Below are 26,100 nucleotides of genomic sequence, written 5' to 3'. Positions count from 1 at the left end.
ATGAAGGGACAAGGGGAGGTCATCCATGGTGTGAGCTCCTAGGAACTTGGTGCACTTAACCCTCTCTATGGAGAAGCCATGTATTCGCAGAGGGGGATGGTTCGTCTGCACCTTCCCGAGGTCCACAATGACTTCCTTTATCTTCTCTACGTTCAGGCTCGGGTTGTTCTTCTCACACCAATCCACCAGCTGTTCCACTTCCTCTCTATACTCTGTCACGTCATCATGCTTGACATGGCCAACCACCGTTGTGTCATCCGTAAACCTGATGACAGATTTGAGCTGGATTCTGCGACACAGTCACGCGTCAGCAGTGGGCTGAACACACAGCCCTGGGGAGTGCCAGTGCTCAGTGTAATGGGACTAGAGACATTGCTGCCCACATAGACTGATGTGGCTTTACTGTTAAGAAGATTTGTGCTGAGTTACATTCAAAAACAAGGTCATGGCAGTTGATTTTAAGTTGGCTCATAAAGTTAAAATCTAGGTATGTGCCATTGCAGTTTAGGGTAGAGAAAGTACGTGTTCCTGTTTCATATTATAATCAGCATCATTGACTGAAAAAATCCTCTGGATTTGTTGTTTTCCTTCATTCAAACATATTCTACAACAACAAGTTCTATTGTAAACAACAGGAATTCTGCAGATGCTGGAAATTCAAGCAACAGTTAGTCCTGACGAAGGGTCTCGGCCTGAAATGTTGACTGTACCTCCTCCTAGAGATGCTGCCTGGTCTGCTGCGTTCACCAGCAACTTTGAAGTTCTATTGTAAACCTGATCTTCCTAGCATGCTAATTCATTCCATCTATCCCCTCACTGTTTCAAAATCATTCATGGAGTGAGTGGGCTGTCTAACCTAAAGGAAGAAAGTTAAGACAAAAACCGTTCATTCTGTAATAATTGTAGTATACTTAAAAAAATGTGTGAGTGTACAGTAAAATGCACTTACTCTGTTCCTAATGTTTATATTATCTTCGAATCTACATTAAATAGAATGAGCTTTTGGTCATCACCGAATCTGTTTGTCCTCAGGATGTGTGCGTGCAGTTCAGGTAATGGTGAAGGACGGCCACGTGAATGGAACAGAAGGAGGCAGCGTGACCTTGCTGTGTACATACAAAACCGTGGACGGTGACTCGTCTGATCTGAACATCCAGTGGACTTTCGTGCTAAGCCAGCCCAGTTCACGCAAGCAGGTAAATGCAACTCCAGTGTCAGAGGTAAAATTCCCGGTCTTCCCATTTGTAAGCGCAGTGGAGTGGGAGCTCGGGAGCTCTGCTGCGGGTCCTCCTGGATGGGCCAGGGTAAGGTGATGATGCCTGCATGTCAGCAGCATGTAATAGATACATCTTCAATATATCCATGTGGAAGAAAATGTATGATAACGTGTGTTCTTCTCACCACAACCCCATCTTCCCTCACCAGGATAAGCAGTCTCTACATATGTTTAAGATATAGGAACAGAAGTAGGCCATTTGGCCCATTGAGTCTGCTCCATCATTCAATCATGGGCTGATCCAATTCTTCCAGTCATCCCCACTTCCCCGCCTTCTCCCCATAGCCTTTGATGCCCTGGCTAATTAAGAACCTATCTCTCTCTGCCTTAAATGCACCCAATGACTTGGCCTCCACAGCCGCCCATGGCAACAAATTCCACAGATTTACCACCCTCTGACCAAACCAATTTCTTCGCATCTCAGCTCCAAAAGGACGTCCCTCAATCCCAAAGCTGTGCCCCCTGTCCCAGGATCCCCCACCAAATAACTTTGCCATATCTAACCTGTTCAGGCCTTTTAACATTCTGAATGTTTCTATGAGATCCCCCCTCATTCTCCTGAACTCCAGGAAATACAGCCCAAGAGCTGCCTGGCGTTCCTCATACGGTAAGCCTTTCATTCCTGGAATCGTGAATCTTCTCTGAACCCTCTCCAATGTCAGTATATCCTTTCTAAAATAAGGAGCCCAAAACAGTGCACAATTCTCTGTGTGGTCTCACGAGTGCCTTATAGAGCCTCATCATCACTGTGTATTCATGTGCCTATCTGAGAGCCTTTTAAATGCCTCTATTTTATCTGCCTCCGCTACTGCCCCAGGCAGCACGTACCAAACCCCCACCATTCTCTATGTGGAAAAACCTGCCCTAACAATCTCATTTAAAGTCCATGAGACCATAAATATAGGAATAGAATTAGGCTATTTGCCCAATGGAGTCTGTTGCCATTTCATCATGGCGGTTCCATTTTTGCTGTAGACCCTGATCTCCTGCCTTCTGCCCATATCCCTTCATGCCCCGAGCAATTAGGAATATATCAGCCTTTGTCTTGGGTATACATAGGGATGTGGCCTCTACGGCCGCCAGTGGTGGCACAGTCCACGGATTGGCAGCTCTCTGGCTGAAGAGATGACCCCTCATCACCGTTGCATAAGGATGCCCCTCTGTTCTGTGACTGTGTCCTCTGGTCTGAGACTCTCTCTTACCGTTTATATACTTAAAAAAGCTTTTGGTATCTTCTTTGATATTAGTCACTAGCTTCCTCTCATAATTCAACTTTTCCTTCCGAATGACCTTCTTAGTTTCCTTCTGCAAGTTTTTAAGAGCTCCCCAATCCTCTATATTCTCACTAGCTCTGGCTTCCTTGTATGCCCTCTCTTTTGCTTTCACTTTGGCTCTGACTTCACTTGTCAGCCAGGGTAGTGTCCTTCTTCCCTTTGAAAATTTCTTCTTATTTGGAATATATCTGTCTGCACTTCCTTCATTTTCGCAGAAACTCTAGCCATTGCTGCTTTGCTGTCTTTCCTGCAAATGTCCCTTTTCAGTCAACTTCAGCCAGTTCCCCTCTCATGCCATTGTAATTTCCTTTATTCCACTGAAATACCGACACATTGGATTTCATTTTTTCCCTCTCAAATTTCAATGTGAACTTGATCATATTGTGATCACTGTTCCTTAAGTGTTCCTTAACCTTAAGCTCTCTTATCACCTCCAGATCCTTGATATTTTAGACATTAAGTTAGATTGTACTTAAATCTCTTAAAATTAACAACGAAGTGATGTTTTAAATAGATGCTAGATACACGCAACTTATTTTCAGTTTCAGCTTTGATATCAGTCTGGTGGTTCATGAGAGAGTGTATCCAAAATGAAGCACATCGGCTGGTCACTGGGACATTACTTCCTCAATTTTGGTTTTCAGTTTCCCTCAAGGCTAACATTGATTTGGACTTCTAAATAAACTTTGTACCCAAGCAGTAGTTTGTAGATTTTAACTTGTAGGTTTAAATTGCACAGATAAATATCTTCACACCTACACAGCCAAGAAGTTACTGCCTTTTGGAATGTTATTGTTTTGACTGATTTGGTTCTAATAGGTAACATCATTCTTCACCACAAATTAGTTTCAAATACTGTAGGTCTGTGCACTCACTTGATCAAAAATAAGGTCATTGTTTAGCATTGTTTTACTGTGATGGTTATTCGCTTTCCAGGGCCAGTGAAGCTTTTTGCTAAACTCAGCTTCCTAGGACAGCTGCATGACCTTTTGAAAGGGTCAGAGTTGTTGGGATAAAGTTAAACTTTTAATAACTATTCTTTGCTCAGAATTTTTGTTATAAACAAGAACTAGTCCCCAATTCTTAATGCAAATTGCACATAGCAATCAGTTTGAAGCTGGAGGCACAGCTTTGCAAAGTAAAGTGACCAGGAGTTTTGTCTCCATTAGCCAGACATTAGACAATAGACTCTGTCACTTAGCCCGGTTACAAGTTGGGGTGTTTGTATAGTCGGGGGGGGGGTGTGGTGTCAGCCCCTCACAGCAATAACTGTGGATATTTTGGGAACTCTGTCACCTTAAGCTTTAAGATCATCTGTGTGAGTTACTTTTGTCCCAGCAAAGATATCTGGAAAACATCACATACGGATGATGTCATCCAGTAGAGAACAGTATAAATACCATCACCCATTTAGGGATTATTAGGAATGACAAGAAGAACAACAGAATGATGGGGTTACAGAAAGAAGAACTAGAATTCGTTCCTCAACCTTCAGCTTCTGCAACGGACAACTTGTTCGTCTGCAACTTGTTGATATGTTCTGCTAGTTTAGTGGTCGGCAACCCTTTTAAGCCCAAGATCCCCTACCTCAGCCTTAGTGAAAGGCAAGGTCTACCTACTAAATGGTTTAGAGAAAAAACAACTCAGATTGTACTTCCAACTTGAGGCCTTTTATTTGGGCTAATTGTATTTGAATTACATAAAATGCTTTTGTCAAACTTTCAAATTAATTCAACCAAGAAAACACTGTAACTAGCATATCAAACAGGCCATAGCTGTCTTTCTTCAAGAATATTACCATACTTCTTACCTTTTGTAGTAACTTCTACTTTGAAAAAGGACCACTCAACAACTTCATGTCCAAAGGAACAACTTTATCTGGGACGGCAAGACCAATGCAGCGGAGGGGCTTATACATACATGCGCAGAAAAGACTGAAAGTAAAGCCCCACAACCTCAGAACCAACTCTGTTTACAAACAGCTTTCTGTAGCGGGTGTACTGCTATATTTCCATTATCCTAATTGGTATTAACTTAGCTTTATAATGCTCACATTACGACACTTCTCCCCCTTTAAATTCCAACATTCCCCAAATGTAAAAGAACTGGGAAGCAAAGAACAGTGGTGTCTTTAGCTTGTGTACCCCTGAAACTTATACTAGTGTCTCAGTAACAGTTTACCAATACAAAACACCTGAAAAACGTGGCAGATTCACCATTCAGTCTAACAAAGGAAAATGTCCATTCAAATATTCAGTCTGTCAGGAGGTTTGCGAGGGCGCTGTGTTGCAATGGTTTGTTGACTTGCTGCCTGAGATAAAGAAACGAGGAGCATGAGGAACTGTCAGATGATGCGTGGCTACTGGATTTAGGGTTTCTGACAGACCTAACTGCTAAATTAAATGCACTTAACAATGAGCTCATGGGAAAAGACCGACACCTGCTCCACATGATAAACGCAGTAAATGCGTTTAAGGCCAAGCTTGGTGTTTGGATTTCAAATTTAAAGAATGGGAGGCTGACACACTTTCCCAACTTGGAGAAACTGTTATAGGCCATCAAGGGAAAAAAAATGCTTTTCGCCCTGAGCAGTACGATGCTTACCTAGACAAACTGGCAATAGAGATCGGCGTTTTAGGGAGTTAAACATCATGAAAGATATTGCTGCGTTTATTTCAAACCCATTTCTGCCGATCGATATAGAACAAATAGCAGCCAAATTCTAGCAAGTATTTGTTGTGCCAAGTAATATTGAAATGGAAATAATTGATTTGCTAAATGACATCGAGCTTAAAGCAAGATCAAGGGAGGGTGACTTTTGGGGGCTTGTCAGCTGGGAGAAGTTTCCTCATCTCACCACATGTGCACTAAAAGTCAATGCCTACTTCGGGTCAACTTATCTGCATTTTCACAGATGAAAATTATTAAATCTAAGTACAGGAGCTGTCTTACTGACAGACACCTCACAGACTGTCTCAGACTGGCTGTCTGTAGTTATAAGCCGAATTTCAGGGAACTAGCAGAAAGTATTCAGCCCCAGTCATCACACTGAGTGCAACAGTCAATATTTATTTATTTTTCATGTTGAAATAAAATTAAATAATGAAACTTAGAATTAAAGGTGTTGTAATGTGAGCATTATAAAGATAAGTTAATACCAACTAGGATAATGGTAATATAGCAATACTCCTGCTATGGAAAGCTGTTTGTAAACAGAAGTTGTTTCTGAGGTTGCGGGGTTTTACTTCTGGTCTTTTCTGTGCATGTGTGTATAAGCCCCTCCGTCAGATTGGTTTTGCCGTCCCAGATAAAGTTGTTCCTTTGGACATGAAGTTGTCGAGTGGTCCTTTTTCAAAGTAGAAGTTACTACATATGACACACATATGTGCTCTAGGGGTAAAATTTGCTTTTGCATCAAAAGGTTTATCAGGCATAATGTATTTGTGTATTTATTTTTCATTTTTTTTCGGGATCTACTGGAAAAGTCTCAAAGACCGACCGGTCGATCGTGATCGACTGGTTGGCGACCACTATGCTAGTTTGTAAGAATTATACCTGTATTTGTAAATCCTTTGTAATTTATATATCTTGTGTAAATTGAACATATTTTAGAAATTAGAAATCCTTCGTGAGAGTTAAGTGGGTGTTAATAATTATTTGTCTGTATTTGAATGTGCATAATTAAAAATGAAATATCTGTGTTTAAACTATTTCATCAACTGGAAGCATCTTCTCCTGTAGTGGGGGGGGGTGTGGGGGTTAATTGGTGGTGGGACCCACCACTCAAGCTGTTAGCATTTACAGCCAAACCTGACCCCAGACACCAGACAGGGAACGGAGCTAGCCCTTGAAGAGTAGGTGGATACAGTAGCACCTCCATATAGTAACGGTACCTGTGTATGTGGCTTCAAATCTTCTTTTGAGTGTGGGGCTCTGGACAGGACAATACCGTCACATTACTGAAAGACATTAAGTATCGCAGCAGATAGTACAGGGAAGAGTGATGTGTGTTGCTGAAGCAATAGATTACAAGATAATTTGAAAGACATTATTAAAGAAAAATACTGTTCCCCACTGTTGCTCCCCATCCCTCCACTCCACCTGATCTGCACTCCAGTCTGATGGAATGTAGTGAGGAAGGTTTTTGATTTTACTAAATATAGCAGGTGAAGTGACCCTTTATAGTTCCTAAGCCTTTGTTTCTCACATATATCTTTTCATGTTGGGATGAATTTTAGGTTTCATGACATTTCTATGTTCATGCAATGAGCACTTCTTTATTCTACAATAGGCTGGGATGAGTATGAATGTTTGTTGAAAGTAATGGCTTGGACAGTATAAAAAGTCGTTTTGAGAATAGGGGTCTAACTTGCCCCACAATGGTGCAGATAGTTGGGTCAATTCAGCAGGCAGGCCCTCTTCAAACAGCATTTGCTCTTCAAAGAGAAAAAAAATTGCTAGTGGATCTTTCAGGCCAAAAATGCTGTTAATTATTCAGTCACAGCTTGCACTCACTGGCCGTTTGCTGGGTGTAAAGGAGGTGCATGTTATTGATGTGTATACAGATTATTTAACACACTCAGGAGAGCTCAGAAGGGAATATTGCTGAGTGAGATCAAAACTAATACCACCTACTGTAATTCCATCTTTATTGATCCAAAGCAATACATTTAGCTAAATCAATGTTGTGGGATATTCAAATGCATAGTATGACAAAATATTATACAGCAAGCTATCCAACTAGCACATTTCTACCCAAATCCAACAGAGCTCCTGTCCTACTGGTTATATTATGGATGAGAGCAGCGTGATGCATTGCCCCCAGACGGCACACATATTTGATAAACGAGGATTTTGTAGCCAACATTCAGAGGTAAGTTCTGTCTCTATGTTGGTGGACAGACTAATAACACACAATGTTGGTAAAGCACGCCTCCAAATTCTTCATTTTGAATCTTATGTCCATGGGGTACATAATTAGCTTGCAAAATGTACACAGATATGATGCTTCTTAAGTCAAGGATGTAATGTTGAAACTTTATAAAGCACTGGTGCGGCCTCACTTGGAGTATTGTGAGCAGTTTTGGGCCCCTTATCTTAGAAAGGATGGGCTGACACTGGAGAGGGTTCAAAGGAGGTTCATGGAAATGATTCCAGGCTTGAATGGCTTGTCATATGAAGAGCATTGGATGGCTCTGGCCCTGTATTCTGAATGAAGGGTGACTTCATTGAAACCTATCAAATGGTGAAAGGCTTTGATAGAGTAGATGTTTCCTATGGTGGGAGAGTCTAAGTCCGGAGGACACAGCCTCAGAAGAGGAGTGTCCTTTTTCAAACGGAGATGATGAGGAATTTCTTTAGCCAGAGGGTGGAGAATCTGGAATCCTTTGCCACAGGCAGCTATGGAGGCCACATCTTTATGTATATTTAAGGCAGAGGTTGATATATTCTTGATTGGTCAGGGCATGAAGGGATACAGAGAGAAGGCAGGAGATTGGGGCTGAGAGGGAAAATAATCAACCAGGATGAATTGGCGAAGCAGACTCAATGGGCCATATGGCCAAATTCTGGCTCCTATATCTAATGGTTTTATGGACCAAGTCAACATACTTACCTTCCTGTGAACAACCTAGCTACAATCACGTAGTCGCCTTTGGAAAATACATTTGCAAGCATGCTCATTGCCTAACAAAAGAAAAGTAACAATTTATGCCATCCAGATAATCATTCTTTCAAAGTTCAAAATAAATTTATTATCAAAGTACTTGTATGTTACCACATACAACCCTGAGATTTGTTTTCTTGTGGGCATAGTCAGTGAATCCAAGAACCACAATAGAATCAATGAAAGACCGCACCCAACAGGATGGACAAACAGCCAATGTGAAAAAGAAAACACACCGTGCAAATTCAAAAGAAAAATATAATAAATAAACAATAAATACTGAGAACATGAGATGAAGAGTCCTTGATAGGTCGTGGGAAGTGTTCAGTGAAGATATCCCCACTGGTTCAAAAGCCTGATAGCTGAGGTGTAATAACTTTTCCTGAACCTGGTGGTGTGAGGCTCCTGTACCTTCTTCCTGATGGAAGCAGTGAGAAGAGAGCATGACCTGGTGGTGGGGGTCTCTGATGATGGATGCTGCTTTTCTCCATGTAGGTAGTGTAATGGTGGGGCGGCTTTCGCTGTGATGGGCTGGCCCGTATCCATTACTTTTTGTAGGATTGTCCATTCAATGGCATTAATGTTTCCATACCAGGCTATGATGCAACCACTCAATATTCACTCCACCACATACCTATAGAAGTTTATCAAAGTTTTAGATGTCATGCCAAATCTTCTCAAACATCTAAGGAAGCAGAGGTGCTGCCATGCTTTCTTTGTAATTGCATTTATGTGCTGGGCTCATGACATGGTCTCTGAAATGATGACAGCTCTGCTACCCCGATGAGGGCCTCTGGTTTCCTTCTCTTGAGCTCCTTGGTCTTGTTGATGAGGCAAGTCATTTGTAGGTTCTGTTGTCTTCGTATCGCCACTGTTGGTTTAGCCAGTTACTTCATCTAGTCCCAGTGTAGACAAGGTACAGGGTAAGAGCACAATAAGATCTGGTAAGATTATAACAGACTGAACAAACTAAATTTTAAAACTGCACTTGTAGAATGAAGAAAGGTTTTTCAGTCCAGAAGTCATTCTATAGCCGACAGCAGAAATTGGGCAATTTGCCACTGTTCAAGTAGGAGGGAATTAACTGTGCATTCATTTCATTCAATTTACATAGCAGAGAAAGGCAATTCTTAATGGCAATAAAATGCAAGCAAAAGAGAATTTTAATTTCAAAATTGGTGAAGTGAATGTCCCATATATTATTAAATATTGTCTTGATGAATGTATTGTTTGTGTTCTTAAAGAAGAGAATGGGACAACTATTTGAATGTTTTGGGAAATCTCCATTCCTGTTGATTGTGCTTGTAAAGAAGGACAGACTTGCATTTATTTCGTGTGTTCATGGCTTAAGGACATCCCTAAGAGCTGTACATCCACTGAGTGCTTTAGAAGAGAGCTTAGAACATTGTGATAGCCAACTTGCAAGGGCCAGGGCCCCACATGCAGCAATGTTTTAATGACCACACAATCTGTTGGTCAAGTAGGAAGACTCCTCTGCTTTTCATTGACACTCTGGTATCTGAGCAGTTTCTCTTGAATTGAATGTAGCCTGTGTTCAGTGATGTGAATGGATAGAGTTATACTTTTGAATGAAAAATGGTTAATTAATTTTACACATACAGAGCAATGCCATTGGAGCAATGATTAACCAACAAAACTGGAATTTATAGCAGGGGGACTTGATTGACATGGTTTGAAAAGAGAAAAACTAAACACGGAAGGAGATCAACACAGGTGGAAAAAGGGTGGAAAAGTCATTAACCTGCTTTTATGTGTACATGTTCCTGAGTGGAATCTCTTCATTGTACCTATCATCTTCCAAACCCAGAAGACTCAATGCCACACCTTCCAGACATTCTATGATGGATTGCTCTGAATGCTGAAGTAATAGAGAGTTATTGGGCTGGGCCAAGCTACAGAGATGGAGGGAGAAGACAGGGATTGGAAAAGAAGAGCAGGAATTTAAAAATTGTGGCCTTACCCAAAGTTCCTCATTCCAAATGATCACTAGCTCCAAACTTACTACGTTCAAAAGTAGCAGTGTTCTTGAATAAGGTAACAGGATATGGCCTGAGAAACTTTGACAGTTTTAAAAATTAAAAAAAGATATAAATTGGGAGGTAACAAGTCATATGTTTCAACATGTTGTTCTACCGAAAATCGTGTGATTAGTATTGCAATGGGGCAAATGTGTTGCTGACTATAACTGCCCCTAAAATTAAGACCAAATTTGAAATTGTTGTGAGCATTTGAATCACAGCAGATTTATCAAAAGCTTGGTCAGTTTGGACAAACTTGGGATGTTTTCTCTGGAGTTTTGGAGGCTGCGGGGAGATCTGATGCAGGTTTATATCATTACGAGAGGCCTAGATAGAACAGATAAAGACTTTTTTCCAGGGTGTAAATGTTGAATACTGGAGGGCTTTGTTTTAAGGTGAGTGGGTGGAAGTTTAAAGACAATGTGTGTGGTAAGTTTTTTTTACAGAGAGTGCTAAGTGCCTGAGATGAGCTGCCAGTGATGGCAGCAGAAGCTGACGTGATAGTGGTGCTGGTGAGGCACTTTAACACGCATAGAAGCGTACAGAGAATTGAGAAATTTGGATTATGTACAAGCAGATGGGACAGTTTAATTTGGCATCGTGGTTGGCACAGACGACAAAAGTCAAAGGGCCTGTTCCTGACGTACTGTTCTGTGTGTCAGTCGTACTTTTACATTAAGGGACAACATACTGTGAAGAGTTCTCTTGGCTTTGACGAGCAGCGTTCCTTAACTATAATTTCTTCATAGATTCCTCAGCTGAATGAGGATAGCATTTTTATGGCCTTTGACAAGGTTCCACACGGAAGGTTAGTTAGGAAGGTTCAATCGTTAGGCATTAATATCGGAGTAGTAAAATGGATTCAGCAGTGGCTGTATGGGAGACGCCAGAGAGTAGTGGTGGATAACTGTGTGTCAGATTGGAGGACGGTGTGTAGTGGTGTGCCTCAGGGACCTGTACTGGGTCCAATGTTGTTTGTCATATACATTAATGATCTGGATGATGGGGTTGTAAATTAGATTAGTAAGTATGCAGATGATACTGTTACGTACCCCGTAACTGGGTTGCCAAACCAGCAGAAATGGATCACTCAGTTGGAGTCTGGATTACTAGAACTAAGAAAGTTTTATTAAAGAAACAAGCAACACAGTACTCTAATCAAAAAGGATAATAAATGCAACAGTTCAGCAATGATAAACACACATGTACACAGAATTAAGATAACAAGATTAATCAAGCTCTAACGTTGTCTAGGGGTAAATGACCACTTTCAAAGTGACACAAAGTCCAGTTCGATTTAGTTCAATTCACAGTAATCGTTGCCATGGTGATGGACAGTGGGGGGGGGGAGGAGAGAGAGCAAAACGAATGAATATTCAACACAGCTTCCACACACAGACCTTCGCAGTCAGCTGTCGGGCGAGTCCTTTGTGATGTCATCTGAGGTCACCGACCGTGACCCCTCCGTTTCCAGATATGAATCGTTTCCCTGTGCTGAACCTGGCACCCAGGCAAGGGTGGACACACACCAGGTTCCCGCCGATCGTGCCTTTCCACCCTGTGCGTTTATGGCTTGATCCCACGATCAGCTGTCCAAAAGCTTTCCACCGACTTGTGAGAGGCGCACCGCTTCTCGTTACCTCTGGTGTCGTGTGTGTCCTGCCTTAGCGAACCTGTCCCTTTTTATCCCCCTGCTGGGGTATCGCCTGTCCATCACTTCAAACAGTTCAGGGTTCAAAGGGGGAGCCGCTCTAGACAGCTCTCCTTCCCTTCATTACACATCTCCAAATGCTGCTCCATTGTTTTCCTTATCTCCCTCTCTCTCCTGAAGACAGGTGGCAGACCAACTGCTGATCACACAGGACAGCTAACATCTTAATCTATGTGTATTCCGGTCACAATACTAAGATAGGTGGAGTTGTGGATAATGAGGTAGGTTTTCAAAGCTTGCAGAGAGATTTAGAACACTTAGAAGAGTGGGCTGAAAGATGGCAGTTGGACTTTAATGCTGATAAATGTGAGGTGCTACATTTTGATAGGATTAATCAAAATAGGACATACATGGTAAATGGTAGGGCATTGAAGAATGCAGTAGAACAGAGGGATCTAGGAATAATGGTGCATAGTTCCCTGAAGGTGGAATCTCATGTGGATATGGAGGTGAAGAAAGCTTTTGGTATGCTGGCCTTTATAAATCAGAGCATTGAGTATAGGAGTTGGGATGTAATGTTGAAATTGTACAAGGCATTGGTAGGCCAAATTTGGAGTATTGTGTACAGTTCTGGTCACCGAATTATAGGAAAGATCTCAATAAAATTGAGAGAGTACAGAGAAGATATACTAAAATGTTGCCTGGGTTTCATCTCCTAAGTTACAGAGAAAAGTTGAATAAGTTAGGTCTTTATTCTTTGGATCGTAGAAGGTTGAGGGGGAACTTAATAGAGGTATTTAAAATTATGAGGGGGATAGATAGAGTTGACATGGATAGGCTTTTTCCGTTGAGAGTGTGAGAGATTCAAACAAGAGGACATGAGTTGAGAGTTAAAGGGCAAAAGTTTAGGGGTAACATGAGGGGGAACTTCTTTACTGAGAGAGTGGTAGCTGTGTGGAACGAGCTTCCAGCAGAAGTGGTTGAGGCAGGTTCGATGTTGTCATTTAAAGTTAAATTGGATAGATATATGAACAGGAAAGGAATGGAGGGTTATGGGCTGAGTGCAGGTCGGTGGGACTAGGTGAGAGTAAGAGTTTGGCACAGACTAGAAGGACCAAGATGGCCTGTTTCCGTGCTGTAATTGTTATATGGTTATGTGGTTTATAGCAACAAGCCAGTCTCCATAGACTTAGTTATGCAGAGTGGTCTCTTTATCTCCTTATGAGGGAGTTGTCATGCATAGTGCCTGGCACAAAGAGAATATTCAAACAATAGTATCTTTTCATAGGAGAAATCAAACAGTGCTGTTATTTAATTTGGTTCAAAACAAAGAAATTCCATATAGCACTGCTATATCCAGCAGCCCTTTTATCAAACACCCCCAGTCGCATTTACAAATGGGTGTGTTGTGTGCAATTAACACACAATGCTAAATTCCTAACCTCTGGAACCACTTCATGAATTCTCCATTTCTTCAACTCAGTTAGTTTAAGATTAAACAGATTTCTGATTTTTTTTCAGTTCGAAACCCTTGCCTGAAGACCTTTTCGCAGATCAGAATAAATGTCAAATATTTTAACTGTTAATTTACGTATATTATGATCATCTAAAATATTTTCATTGGTTACTGATGGAATAATAAAACTTTTAACTTAGTTGAGAACAGTTTAGGAGCTGCATTCTTCATAAAACAAGTTTGTCAAATAGCTCTATTTGGAGTGAAGGTGTTAAGTTTGGGTTATTTGACACGATGGTGCAGTAGGTACCAATTGCACTGCAAAGGCTGCAGTCTGGAATTGTCCCAGGAAATATGCATACTGACTATTTTTATTAGAAGCACCTACTTTCCCCTGAATGGGTCTCATCTCAAGAACAGCATTGATCTCGGTTGATTCTTTCTGAGGATAAGAATGAATCTGTTGATGTCCAGTTCTTGCTGTTGTGGGTCTCAGCTTTACAAGCATGCTGAGAGTTAAGACTGACTGTGCATATTGTGACTGCTTGTCTTCCTTTACAGATCTACTATTTTGGTGGCAATGTGACGTTTATAAGTCCAGAATTCAAAGGCAGGCTATTGGCAGCACGAAATCCAGGAAATGCGTCCATTACCATTGAAAAACTGAGTCCTTCCGACTCTGGGATTTACATCTGCGAAGTTGACAATCCACCGGACTTTCAAGGCAACAACATTGGATCAGTCATACTCACAGTTTTTGGTAGTGCACCACTCATCTTCACTGTTATAAAGTCTTTCTCCCTAAGTGTTGTGCTCTTCATGATGTGAGATGTTAATAGTAGAATTTGGAACACATTTTATTGCAATTATCCAGTGTCTGAGCAAGTATAGTTTGCATATGTCTCTGCCTTAAAATAACTCTCAGCTCTAACCTCAGAAGATCCAATATAGTGCATTACTGCATCATCTTTTCTACTTCACATGGCAACCATCCCATTTCCCTTCTGGATGACATTGCTAACCATCTCTGTCTAGGGACACCTTTTGTGCTATAGATCTGGATTTGGTTTGAGGATCTCCCATCTCATTTCACACAGGACTGTCATAGTCTTTACACAGAGAAGACTTCCATCGCATGAGAGTTACGTAGATTCTAAGCATATGCCTGACATAAGATTCAAAACTTAAAAGACACTGCACCGCCCAGTGACAGACTTCCTGCTTATAATTTTTAGCCCACCTCTTAAAAAACAAGGTTTGCAGGCTGATAATTCAGGCTGGACTTTGCAGAAGCAGGGAAATTGTTCAGAGTGGAAGAACAGGCGAGGGCTGTGGTTTAAAGTGCACAAATCAAGTAGTTGAACTGTGACTTTGGAAGAAGTCATATTCCCCAATGGTAATTATTCTAAGAATCCTTGCAGCTATAGGGTGGCTGAAGGCAGTGCAGGAACTCAGCTAAAAGTATCTAATTCAATATTGATCTGAAATTATACTTAGAACCTTCTTGCTCAATTACACAAATATTTTTATTTGTTACCACCTCAGCCTTCAGTGAGGAATTTGAAGCTGTTAATTTAACCTGTAAATTTAATGGTAAATTATTCTGAATCTGTTGATCTCCCAGGTGGACCAATGCAGTTCCCACTGAAGGAAAATATTTATCCTGTAATTTCATGACAATTTAGTTTGCAAAGATAAATAATAGTTTTGATATTCCTCTCTATCTTTGTCTGGCGCCAAGGTGCTCTGTCTGTTTATATCTAATAAAACATGTTTTTTCTGTAAGGCACTTGAAGCCATTCTTTCCAAATCTTAATGAACTCTTACTGACTGTAGAGTTTTTGTGGAAATGTACTTCTTTTGACTTGGCTTCAGACCAATACATGCCTTTCAATTGGTACAAGATGTTTGGCATAAGGAACAGAGTGGTGTTTTATCATTCAGACAAAAATTGTACTACAATAAAAATGTTTGTTTGCTAGTAATATGGGTGAGGTTCACACAGAAGTATGAAGTGAAAATCTTACAATTCTTTCACTCAATATGGCCAGCCTGTTCTACAATAGTCAGGATAGTTGAGAAAGACTTTCAAAACTATTTTATCACTTATTGACATTATTTTTTGCATTATATAATATTGGCCATGTTATTTCTTTGAAGTTCATAGTTGATATTTCAAAAATATATCAAGATCATCACTCTTTCCGTGAGGAGATTGATTCAATAGCTTGAAGAAAAGCAAGGTTTATTGCCAAACTAAGAAAAAAAGAGAAACCCAAACAAAAAAAAACTGCAAAAGTTTTACTTTTAAATTAAACAAGAAAACAAATTCAGGATAATTTCAGTGACATGACTTCAGGTTTCAGAGAACACTTACAAAATGTCCGACCTTTGGTCTTGCATAAACGAAGCCATTTGAATCATGTGATCAGTCTGCTGCCCTGTAAGCATTTCCTGACGCCTGCCATTTTCCAGCCAGATTGAATGGTCACACCTGAACAAACTTTGAAGCCATTGTCAAATTTAAATTGTTGATTTTGTGTGTATACCCAGACTGATTGCTAAAGGCATTCCATTTGGTATGTTTATTTCATGTGATCATAATTCACTCCACTCTTACAGTATATTAAATTTCAGCAGAAAAAACAAAAAAGAAGGTTTTAAGTTTCAAGAAAAGGGAATTCAGGAAAGAGAAAATAACGTAAGGACAAAAGTACGAAGTGAAAAGTTGAGGCTAGAACAAATATAGGAATGGTTATGAATTGATAGTTGCAAAAAGGAAGGACGTAACTTTTTTATAGTATATATCTCCATATTGTGGGACTTCAGCTAAACAGATTTGTGATTAAAGGATATACAAAAACAAAAGTAATATAGGGAAAATATCTACAAATGTTTGTAAATTAGATACATAATCCCACCAAATAATCAGACTTGGGAAAGAATTCAGTATTTGTTGTAGGTTCATCAGTTTCTAGGAACGTAAACACACAATTGTTCCTATGTTATAATTAGTTCTTTATTTGTTCATCTTTTTGATTTCCTTATACAATCGCCTTTCTGCTAGTTAACATCTCAATTCCCTTAAGGCCAAAACTTGCTTTATCTCTATACTTTCTCCTATTCTGTCAAACTATTCATTAACCTGAAATGTTAATTCTGTCCCATTGCCCGAGGAATCTATATAGGGACACAAGAAATAAGAGCATATGTAGGCCATTCAGTCCCTCTAGTTGCTTTCCCATTGAATAAGCTGATCGTAAACCTCAAACAATATTTTGACGTCCTGTTCCCATATCCCTTCATTCTTTTAATATTTGGAGAATCTATCAATGCTTCAATGGCTCCATTTAATATCAGAGAATGCGTACAGTATACAACCTGAAATTCTTACTCTTTGCAGACATCCACAAAACACAAGAAAACCAAGAAAAACCACACAGAATGAATGACAAAAAAATACTAGAACCTAATCATGTCTCTCTTTCGTTTGCAATCAATGACTGGGTCTCTACAGATCTCCAGGAGAGAATTCACCACTCCCTTCATTTCAATGCCAAAATTCCCTCATTTCTGTTCTAAATGGCCTAGTACAAAATTTAATGTTTTGATTGTAGCTTTTCAATGTCTTCAGTAGTTTGCTTTAAACTAAAATGCTAAGAAGCAGGAGGGGTGCCATGTTAGCACAACGCTTTACAGTACCAGCGACTCAGGTTCAATTCCCGCCGCTGTCCAGAATGAGATTGTACGTTCTCCCTATAACCACATGGGTTTCCTCTGGGTGCTCCAGTTTTCTCCCACAGTTCAAAGACGTCCCAGTTAGTCATTGTAAATTGTCCTGTGATTAGGCTAAGGTTACATTGGGGATTGCTCTATGGCGTGCCTTGAGGGGCTGGTAGGGCCTGTTTCATGCTGTATCTCAATAAATTAATAATGTAAGTTACAGCCTAAATCTAATCTATGTTGAATATTGTTGAGCGAATGAGGAGATTTTCTCACGAGAAGGGGATAGAATCTAAAGAGCTGTTGCCAGTCTAGTCCTGTATTTCTAACAGCACCTGTCAGACCAATATAGGCCTTTATCAGCAGATGGGGCTGCTTTTCTTTGCTTAAACAACTTTAAGAGCTTGTTGAATTTTTATGACAACCAACCGCTTCAAGGTTACCTTTAATAGTACTTGTATTTTTAATTCTACATTTATTAAAACTGGCATAACCTCAAACAACCACTGTAGGATTTAAGACATTAGTGCCAGCAGCTGCTGAAATCTGGTGGAGGAACTCAGTGCGTCAGGCGGCATCTGTGGAGGGGAATGGGCAGACGACACTTCGAACTGAGATCCTTCTTCTGGACTGAATGTCCATTCCACTTTCTCCTGACATGTTGACTGTCTATTTCCACACAGTCTGTGGGCTTTAAACTCAAATTACTGTACTCTGAAATACACAGGTTCAACACATAAGTGTGTCGAGCTCAAATAACTTCAGGGTTACTGTAGCTGTTCTTTACATGCATCCTGTCCTTACCAGCTATGCAATAGTTGTAAAACATGCAATCGCTTGTATAGGGAGCAGCCAGCAACCTCCTGGATAATCTTCAACATCGGCCACTTAAATTAATCCGAACTGCCATCTTGAGTCTATTACAAATGGCAGTCTATTCAGCCTAGATCAAAAGTGTGCAAATTATCCCTGTTCACTGCTTCTCAGCCTAATTTGCTAACAACCCAGTCTCTGAAGTCCAAGCAGTTTAAGTTGGGTGCAGTTTCACTGTTTGAGTTCAGCGATTTGGATTAGCTACTTTTGGTGCTATAGGTGAATAACTCCTGTGTCACAACATCCAAATCCTTTAAATTTAATAATGGAGACCTTAGTAGAAAATATTTGTCCCTTCTCATCCATGGTATATGTCTAAATAGCACACAGTTGGACAGTTCTAGTTTATATTCTTAGATCTAAAGTTGTTCCCTCTCTATCCGCACACACTAGCCATGTTTGTCTTTGCCTTAAATGAGGCTTTTAGTTGCACTGCTCTCTTGGCCACATAAAGATTCTTACAAAAAGCCAATTATAAACATAACACAAGCTAAATGGCTTAATAATTGAGACAAAGTTCCCTCTTGCTTGCTGGAAATGACAATGGTCCTCACCAGAGACCTACACAGAGGAGAAAACATCTATTTCTCAACTGTTTCAACTGCCCCTTCTTCCTACAGGCAGCACAAATAATTAGAAATCAACTTATTTTAAATCATTGCTTGTTGATTAAGTTTGAATATTTATAAAAGTACCAAAGGGAGATATTTTTTCCCTTCTAATCTTCACTATTTGTAGACTCCTTCCATGAAGAAACAGTGCACAGATTTTACAGAAAAAAATTATACCCTAAGAGCTTTGAATAATGTGAAATAATCTGTAACTTTACGTCCATTATCTCGCAGGATGGAGATTTTAATAAAGCTGTTTAATTTTTATTGCAGTTCCACCCTCAGAGCCAAAATGTGGCATTGTACCACACCCGGTGAAGGCCAGAGCGGCAATCCTAACCTGCCATTCTGATGAAGGTGTCCCTGATCCCATATATCACTGGGTGAAAATTGTAGACCATGTTCACCAGAACATTACTGGTCATCTTGGTAAGAATTGGAAGCAAATTCTTTTCAGTATTTTATTTCTATCGTGTGGATAGTCAGAGGCTTTTCTCCAGGGCTGAAATGGCTAGCACGAGAGGGCATAGTTTTAAGGTGCTTGGAAGAAGCTACGGAGGAGATGTTAGGGGTACGTTTTTTTACAGAGAGAGTGGTGAGTACGTGGAATGGGCTTCTGGCGGCGGTGGTGGAGGCGGAAACGATAGGGTCTTTTAAGAGACTCCTGGATGGGTACATGGAGCTTAGAAAAACAGAGGGCTATGGTTAAAGCCTAGGTAGTTCTAAGATAAGGACATGTTCAGCACAGCTTTGTGGGCTGAAGGGCCTGTATTTTGCTGTATGTTTTCTATGTTTCTATGTATTTAAGCCACGTTTAATACATATCGGACTTCCCCATCTTTTTCTTCATAATTCTTCCTACTCAATCATTGAGTAGTTTCAAAGACTTCCATCTTGTTCATTATTTCAGATATAAAGACTGGAACGCTGATCATTTCAAATATTTCCGACAGTGAACATGGTATTTACCAATGTATAGCATCCAACAAATTGGGAAATAAAACATGCAATGTCGACTTGTCACAATTTAGTAAGTATCCATCAATAACTTGTCAAGTTTGGGATAAAATGCAGAAAAAAGTCAGCTGGTCAGGCATCCTCTGTGTAAAGAAGGCAGAGCTAACATTTCAGGTCAAAGGCACTTTGTTAGACAGAATGCTAACTCTCTTTTCTTTACGTAGATATTGCCTGACCTGCTCAGTGTTGCTTGACTATTTTTAAACAGGAATTTGCAACGTCTGTAATTTTTTAAAAACTTTCATTGTTAAGTTAGGGCATGAATAGGGAGTGCCAAATGAGCTAAGATGACTACTGTTAACTGGAGTGAAATGTTTTTAAAGAGTAAATCGAGAGATGGAGAATTGTAAAAGCAGGGCTTCTGCAAGCAAATTTATGACCCTAATTTGCTTTGAGCATTAGGATTAAGTTACTGAAAGACCAGGAGTTTTACAGGATCCTAAACTGGAATATTGAGTTCCACAATAAGAGCTTAGCTGCTGCTCATTCTAGAGATGCAAATTAATTTGTAGCATTTATGACAGAAGGAAGAATGGAACTTGAAATACTTAGAGAGTGCTTGAGGAGAAGAATGAGAACTGTAACTGCAAGAGAGTAAACTTCTGGATTGGAGGAGAGTGCTCCTGTCAACATTCAAGTTCAACAATCTGAGTTCAAAGTAGCTTTAGTAATTTTGGTTTGTAAGTATTGAAGTGAGGAAAATAAATATGCCAAGTCCTATCCAAAATCTCAATACCATGTCACTTTCCTAGAATATCTATTAATTGTACATATTTAAAAAATTGGAATGTTTAGTTCTAATATAAACAAAATAAGTATTTCTGGCTGACCTTGTTCTTACTTGTCCAATTTTAAGTCGACAACATCTTTATTTTCCTTTCGCGTTTTCATGCATGAACATTTATCCTTTAGTACAACTGAAGAAAAGTTGGTGTTCCCCACAGTTCCTGGTACCAAGCCCATGATACAATCTTTTCACATAAAATTTTAATTTTGAACATTCTATAAAACTGTTTAGAGGTGTTTGTGCGGCTGTTTGGCATCAATATTATGAATCCCTTTAATACATATTAGTTCACGTAATTAATAATATCTAGTAAGCTTTACATTGTTGTTATGCCTGCCAAAGGAATGTTGGGACATAATCAGAGCACAAATGTTTCACGTTTAACTTCAGGTCTCCAGCGATAAAGGAACACAAAAAAAGATTGGTTACTTACTGTACATATTTATTATTATTTGGCTAAAATTCTTTTGGCAGACTAGTGTTTGAAAGACTTGAGTTTAAACTGAGCTAAAATAACACAGTGGAATTCTGTAACTTTATAGTGAGCATGTTGGTTTCTCATTCATTCATTATCTAACCTTAGCTCGCAATAGCACAATGGCAGACCAAGGTGCGAAGAATAACAAGACCTTAGAACAGCTGCATTGAGCAATTCCTCCTCTGAACAGACAGACTGGATGGATCAAATGATTATCTGTTGCTCGTTTCTCCCTTTTACTCCAGACTCGGACAATGATGCCATTATAGGAGGTATTGTGGGGGCAGTTCTGATTGCAGCGGTCATTGGAATTATCATCTGGGTGGTTACAAAGAAAGCAAAGAAAAAGGCAAAGCAAAATGTGCAAAAAGGAACTGAACTACAGTGAGTGTTACTTTTACTGTGTTGTGCCAAATATTTCATATTTTATCCCGAAAGAAATACTTGGTTTTCTGTGTGTGTTGTCTGTTTTCATGAGCAGAAGTGAAAGGAACCAGAAGTTTGTTTTTTCTATGATTCACGTGGGGAGCAGGCAGCACCCCAGCCGCAGTGTTCCCCAAAGCTAGCTGCCCCTCACCGTTGTTGTGATAAAGGTACAACATTGACCTCTACTGGACAACATGGGAAATTATCCAGATAAATAACTTCCACGGGTGCCCGAACAAATCCAAATTGGATCCAAATCAAACTGACAATCCAAACAGTTTAACCTCAATCATCAGAAAACTTTTGAAAGGTGCCATTGACATGTATTAAGCAGCACTCTAGTGTCTTTAATGCTCAGTTCGGGTGTAACCAGGACTGTGGGGTGTTTGAACATGGATCAAAGAACTGAATTCTTAACAGTGAAGGTGGCATCACAGTAGCATTTGATTGGATGTAACATCAAGACACCCTGGTAAAACCACGTTGATGGCCGACAAGGAGAGAGCACTCCAATAATGGAATGAAGATGGTTGTACTTCATACACAAAATGCTGGAAGAACCTACCAAGTCAGGTAACATCTATGGAAGGGAATAAACAGTCAATGTTAACACCTTTCACCCTTCGTTTTAGGACTTCTATTCATGAAGAGTCTCAGCCCTAAACGTTGACTGTTCATTCCCCTCCGTAGATGCTGCCTGACTTGCTGGGTTCCTTTAGAACTCTGTGTGTGTTGCTCAAAGATTGCCACCTTCTGCAGTATCTCTGGTGTGTAGATGGTTGTGTCTGATAGGGGTCAACTTATTCCACTCCTAGGCCATTTAGAGTCATGGAGGAGTACAGCACAGATACATGCCCTTTGGCCCAATCAGTTCATGTCAACCACAGTACCACAATTAGCTAGTCCCAATTTCCTGCACTCCCTTGCCCAACCCCTCCATGTACCCACCCAAGTGCTTCTTAAAAGATACTATTGTATCTGCTTCAACCCCTCCTCTGGTAGCTCATTCCATATACAAGTAGATTCTGGTTAATTGGTCCATTAACCAAACTAATTAAGAAAACAACCGGGATTTCCTTTGTTTATTTCGGATACTATGCTGCTTAATTGGGACAGGAGACTGTTGCCAAACAGTTTCTAACTACTGTCAATCGCATGAACTTGTATGGCAGTTAAACGATATACCGTGCTTAGAGCAAGTGCTTTTTTAAGTGGTGTCATTTGCATGTGTTTGTGTTTAAAAGATAGTGATTTTTGTCGTTGATAGTTGCCGAGAAATATGCAGTAAGATCATTTAGAGTTGTTTTACTCACTGTGGCTTCAAGCATTCAGTCTTAGAGATGACAGGAACAGCCAGGAGTGAAAATGAAATGATTTCACTACTCCAACGAGTTAGGAACTATGAAGAATTTGAAGGTATTGATAATCATCTTGAATGTTAGAATGAAAATGAAGATTTGGAGGATGCAATCATCGAAAGTACTGTATGAACGCAATACGTTATCTGTGCTATGTGTCTGCGCGAATTTTGTTCATTTACAGTCAATCAATAGAATATAGCAGCGTGTGGTTGTCTGTCATATCTGTGTGTGGGAGAGTTTTTAAAGTGGAAAAGCCACTTTTTGGCACAATTTCACTCTCTTGACCTCAGAAGTCCAGATCCAGTGCTCGAGTATTTGTCACAAATTGGGGCCTTCCTTGGTTGCAATGGATAACTATGACTACATTTGCACTTTATCATGCCTTCCTCTCCTCGAAGTATTGTAGAACCATCTTCTTGTGTTGAGCACCTTTCCACTATGTCTTATAACAAATAACTCAGATTGGGTCAAGAGATGCTGGATGATTGCCTTTCCAGGATATGGGACTGCTAGACTTTCCCGGGAACTGATTAATATGGTATTGGCTTTGGGGAAAGTAACAAATAAAAACCATATACTTTACCTGTAGCGAGGGAAGACACCACTGCATAAGAGCTGGTGATAGTGTAATCATTCCTTTATACACTCCTACCTGCATCAGTTCAAGGACAGGGTGCATTTTATTAGTCTGCTTAATTAGTGTGGTTGGCATTCTTCCAGTAACCAAATCAACTTGTCTTTCTGCAGTTTGTAATGTACTCAAGGTCCATCAGCATAATTTTGCATGGACAGTATTAGCAAAGCACTCTGGTACAATATGGGTTCTACTTTGTTACAGACAAAAATGCCACTTTGTTATTGCAAGTATATTTCCACATTATTTCCTTCTTGTCATTTCATGACAACACTACATTTCACCAAATACAGTAACTGAAATACGCTTATAAATGTACTGTGTATAAAGCAACGATGCAGTTTCAAATCCCAGCCCCAAAATTTCAATGAGTACCCATTCTTTTCCTTAATATCCTCTCCTATATCCTGTTATTTCACACAAATATTGTAGAAGAATAACAGTCATCATTATAAAACCAACAGTGAAACCATAATATAGAATCCTCCTAGCATCCCAAATGGTGTCAGCCACCTCTGAGAGTGCAATAGTTGCGATACTGATCCCCTAATTTCTCAGTCCTGATGAAGGATCTCGGCCCGAAACTTTGACTGTACTCTTTTCCATAGGTGCTGCCTGCCCTGCTGAGTTCCTCCAGCATTTCGCGTGTGTTGCTTGGATTTCCAGCATCTGCAGATTTTCTCCTGTTTGTGATTGGAGCCTTAATTTCTGAATCTCTTTGGTGGCTTCTCAGATGTGATTTGCCAAGATAGTTATATTTTCTGATTTGATAGATAACGTAATTACAGAAAACAAGTGCCCCCTTTTCTGGATAGAATGAAATCCAAAGCCATTCTGTTCTGCGCTGCTACTGTACAACCAACCATCAGTTCTGTCAACAGCTTGGTTAATGCTGTTGGGTTTGATCAAAGGCATATATGGCTTTATTTGCTTTTTTCTCCAAAGCTATAAAACCATAAATCATAGGAGCAGAATTAGGCCATTCAGCCCATCAAGTCTGCTCTGCCATTCCATTATGGCTGATCCCAGATCCCACTCAACCCCATACATCTGCCTTCTCTATCTTGGTGTGACTCACCTCTACCTTGGTGGGTCTCCATAATCTTAGACTAATTAGCCTTTTTAGGAAAGGCTGCATATAATGCATTGTACATATTTTTATAAAAATCTTTATTTCGCATGGTGGCAGGTCCTCGCCTGGCACCGTTACAGTGTTCTTGAAAGCCCTGAAAATGTAACCTCATAAAATTCAAATCTGCGGCCTAATAATGCCCTCATTAAGGTTTCCAAATCCATACCATTAGGTTTGTGATACTAAACAATAGTTTTTAAGTTTCTGAATAGCTTTTTTCAAACCTGTCTCTGGGTCAGGCAGTTCTTCTATCATGGTCCATAATTTTCCTGCCATCTAAGGTCAATATACTCCCCTTGGTTCCCATCCATAATTCATCCACAAATTCCTTCCTGTAATTATTAAACTTAAACCATACTGATGTCCCTTTGCTTGCGACAGGGAAGGACTCCCCTCGTCCAATTACTACCAATTTCTACTCTCTCTTCCTCACACTGCTTACTGTACCTTCTCTTTCTTTTGTTCACTGGAGCATCCTCTAGGGATTAAATTTATGAGCTCAGTTTCCACAAATCCCACTCTTACTTACTCTTTTTACCAGCACCGGTGCATCTGTAATGCTAGATCTTGGCTGTCCCTAATACTCTTACCATATGGATTTGGTGCGTCCCTGATGCCATAGGTGTCCCTGACACTCTTAACATTCAGATCTAATCATTGATACTGATATGTTACTGGTCACTGTGCTGAAAGTGTCAGAATCATCGAGAGAGAAACTGATCCACTCAATATACAGTTGCTCAGATCGCAACGTATTGAACAAAAGTGGGACAGAACCCAACATTTGCTACTCGCCTGGAAAGGCCACACAGAGCAAAAAGCAAACTTGTGTTTTGGTGATCACTCCTCCACCAGAGTTTCCCTGGGAGATGGTGGTCACCAGAATCCCTTTTGGTCCACTCCCGCACCTAAACATGCAATCTTGATGGAGCCTCCAAGTTTTGTTGAGCACCTTTCCACTACATCTTATAACGAACAACAATTCACTCAGTGGATCAATAATATGCACGTTTATTTTACCTGCTGCAAGGAAAGACCATCACCGCACATGAGCCGGTGATAACTTAAAAGAAACAGACAACATAATCATTCCTTTACACACAAGTGTTTTCTACCTGCACCAGTTCAAAGACAAAGTACATTTTATTAGTATGCTTAACCAGTGTACTTGGCATTCTTCCAGTAAACACATCCATTTGTCTTTCTGCAGTTTGTCACATACTCAAGGTCCATCAGCATAATGTTTCATGAACACTATTAGCAAAGTAAGGGGAATAGATAGGCATTTCTGCGGCTGCAAACAAGGCTCCAGGAGGGTATGTTGCCTCCCTGGTGCAAGGGTCAAGGATGTCTCTGAGCGGCTGCAGGACATTCTGGAGTGGGAGGGTGAACAGCCAATGGGCGTGGTGCATATAGGTGCCAACGATATAGGTAAAAAACAGGATGAGGTCCTACAAGCTGAATTTAGGGAGTTAGGAAATAAACTAAAAAGTAGGACCACAAAGGTAATAATCTCTGGATTACTACCAGTGCCATGTGCTAGTCAGAGTAGAGATAGGAGGATATATCAGATGAATACATGGCTTGAAAAATGGTGCAAGGGGGAGGGATTCAAATTTCTGGGGCATTGGAACCAGTTCTGGAGGAGGTGGGACCGGTACAAACAGGACGGTCTGCACCTGGGCTGGACTGGAACC

The 26,100-nt window shown here is 40.3% G+C and overlaps 1 protein-coding gene across 1 annotated transcript in view; it reads left to right on the top strand.

Annotated features, from left to right (window-relative positions):
* The first annotated feature begins 225 nt into the window (after positions 1–225).
* Positions 226–26,100, top strand: part of LOC134352563 (V-set and immunoglobulin domain-containing protein 1-like) — a 36,438-nt gene continuing 10,563 nt past the window's right edge. Inside the window, exons 1-6 of the mRNA XM_063059818.1 lie at positions 226–313; positions 1,033–1,196; positions 13,923–14,121; positions 18,842–18,997; positions 19,479–19,598; positions 21,096–21,234. Coding sequence (XP_062915888.1) covers positions 226–313; positions 1,033–1,196; positions 13,923–14,121; positions 18,842–18,997; positions 19,479–19,598; positions 21,096–21,234 — 866 coding nt within the window. The remainder of the gene's footprint in view (positions 314–1,032; positions 1,197–13,922; positions 14,122–18,841; positions 18,998–19,478; positions 19,599–21,095; positions 21,235–26,100) is intronic.

Source organism: Mobula hypostoma, chromosome 10 (genome assembly GCF_963921235.1).
Source record: "Mobula hypostoma chromosome 10, sMobHyp1.1, whole genome shotgun sequence".
Lineage (NCBI taxonomy): Eukaryota > Metazoa > Chordata > Chondrichthyes > Myliobatiformes > Myliobatidae > Mobula > Mobula hypostoma.
The sequence above is the reverse complement of the archived record's forward strand: the minus strand, read 5'-3'. Positions and strand labels throughout refer to the sequence as shown.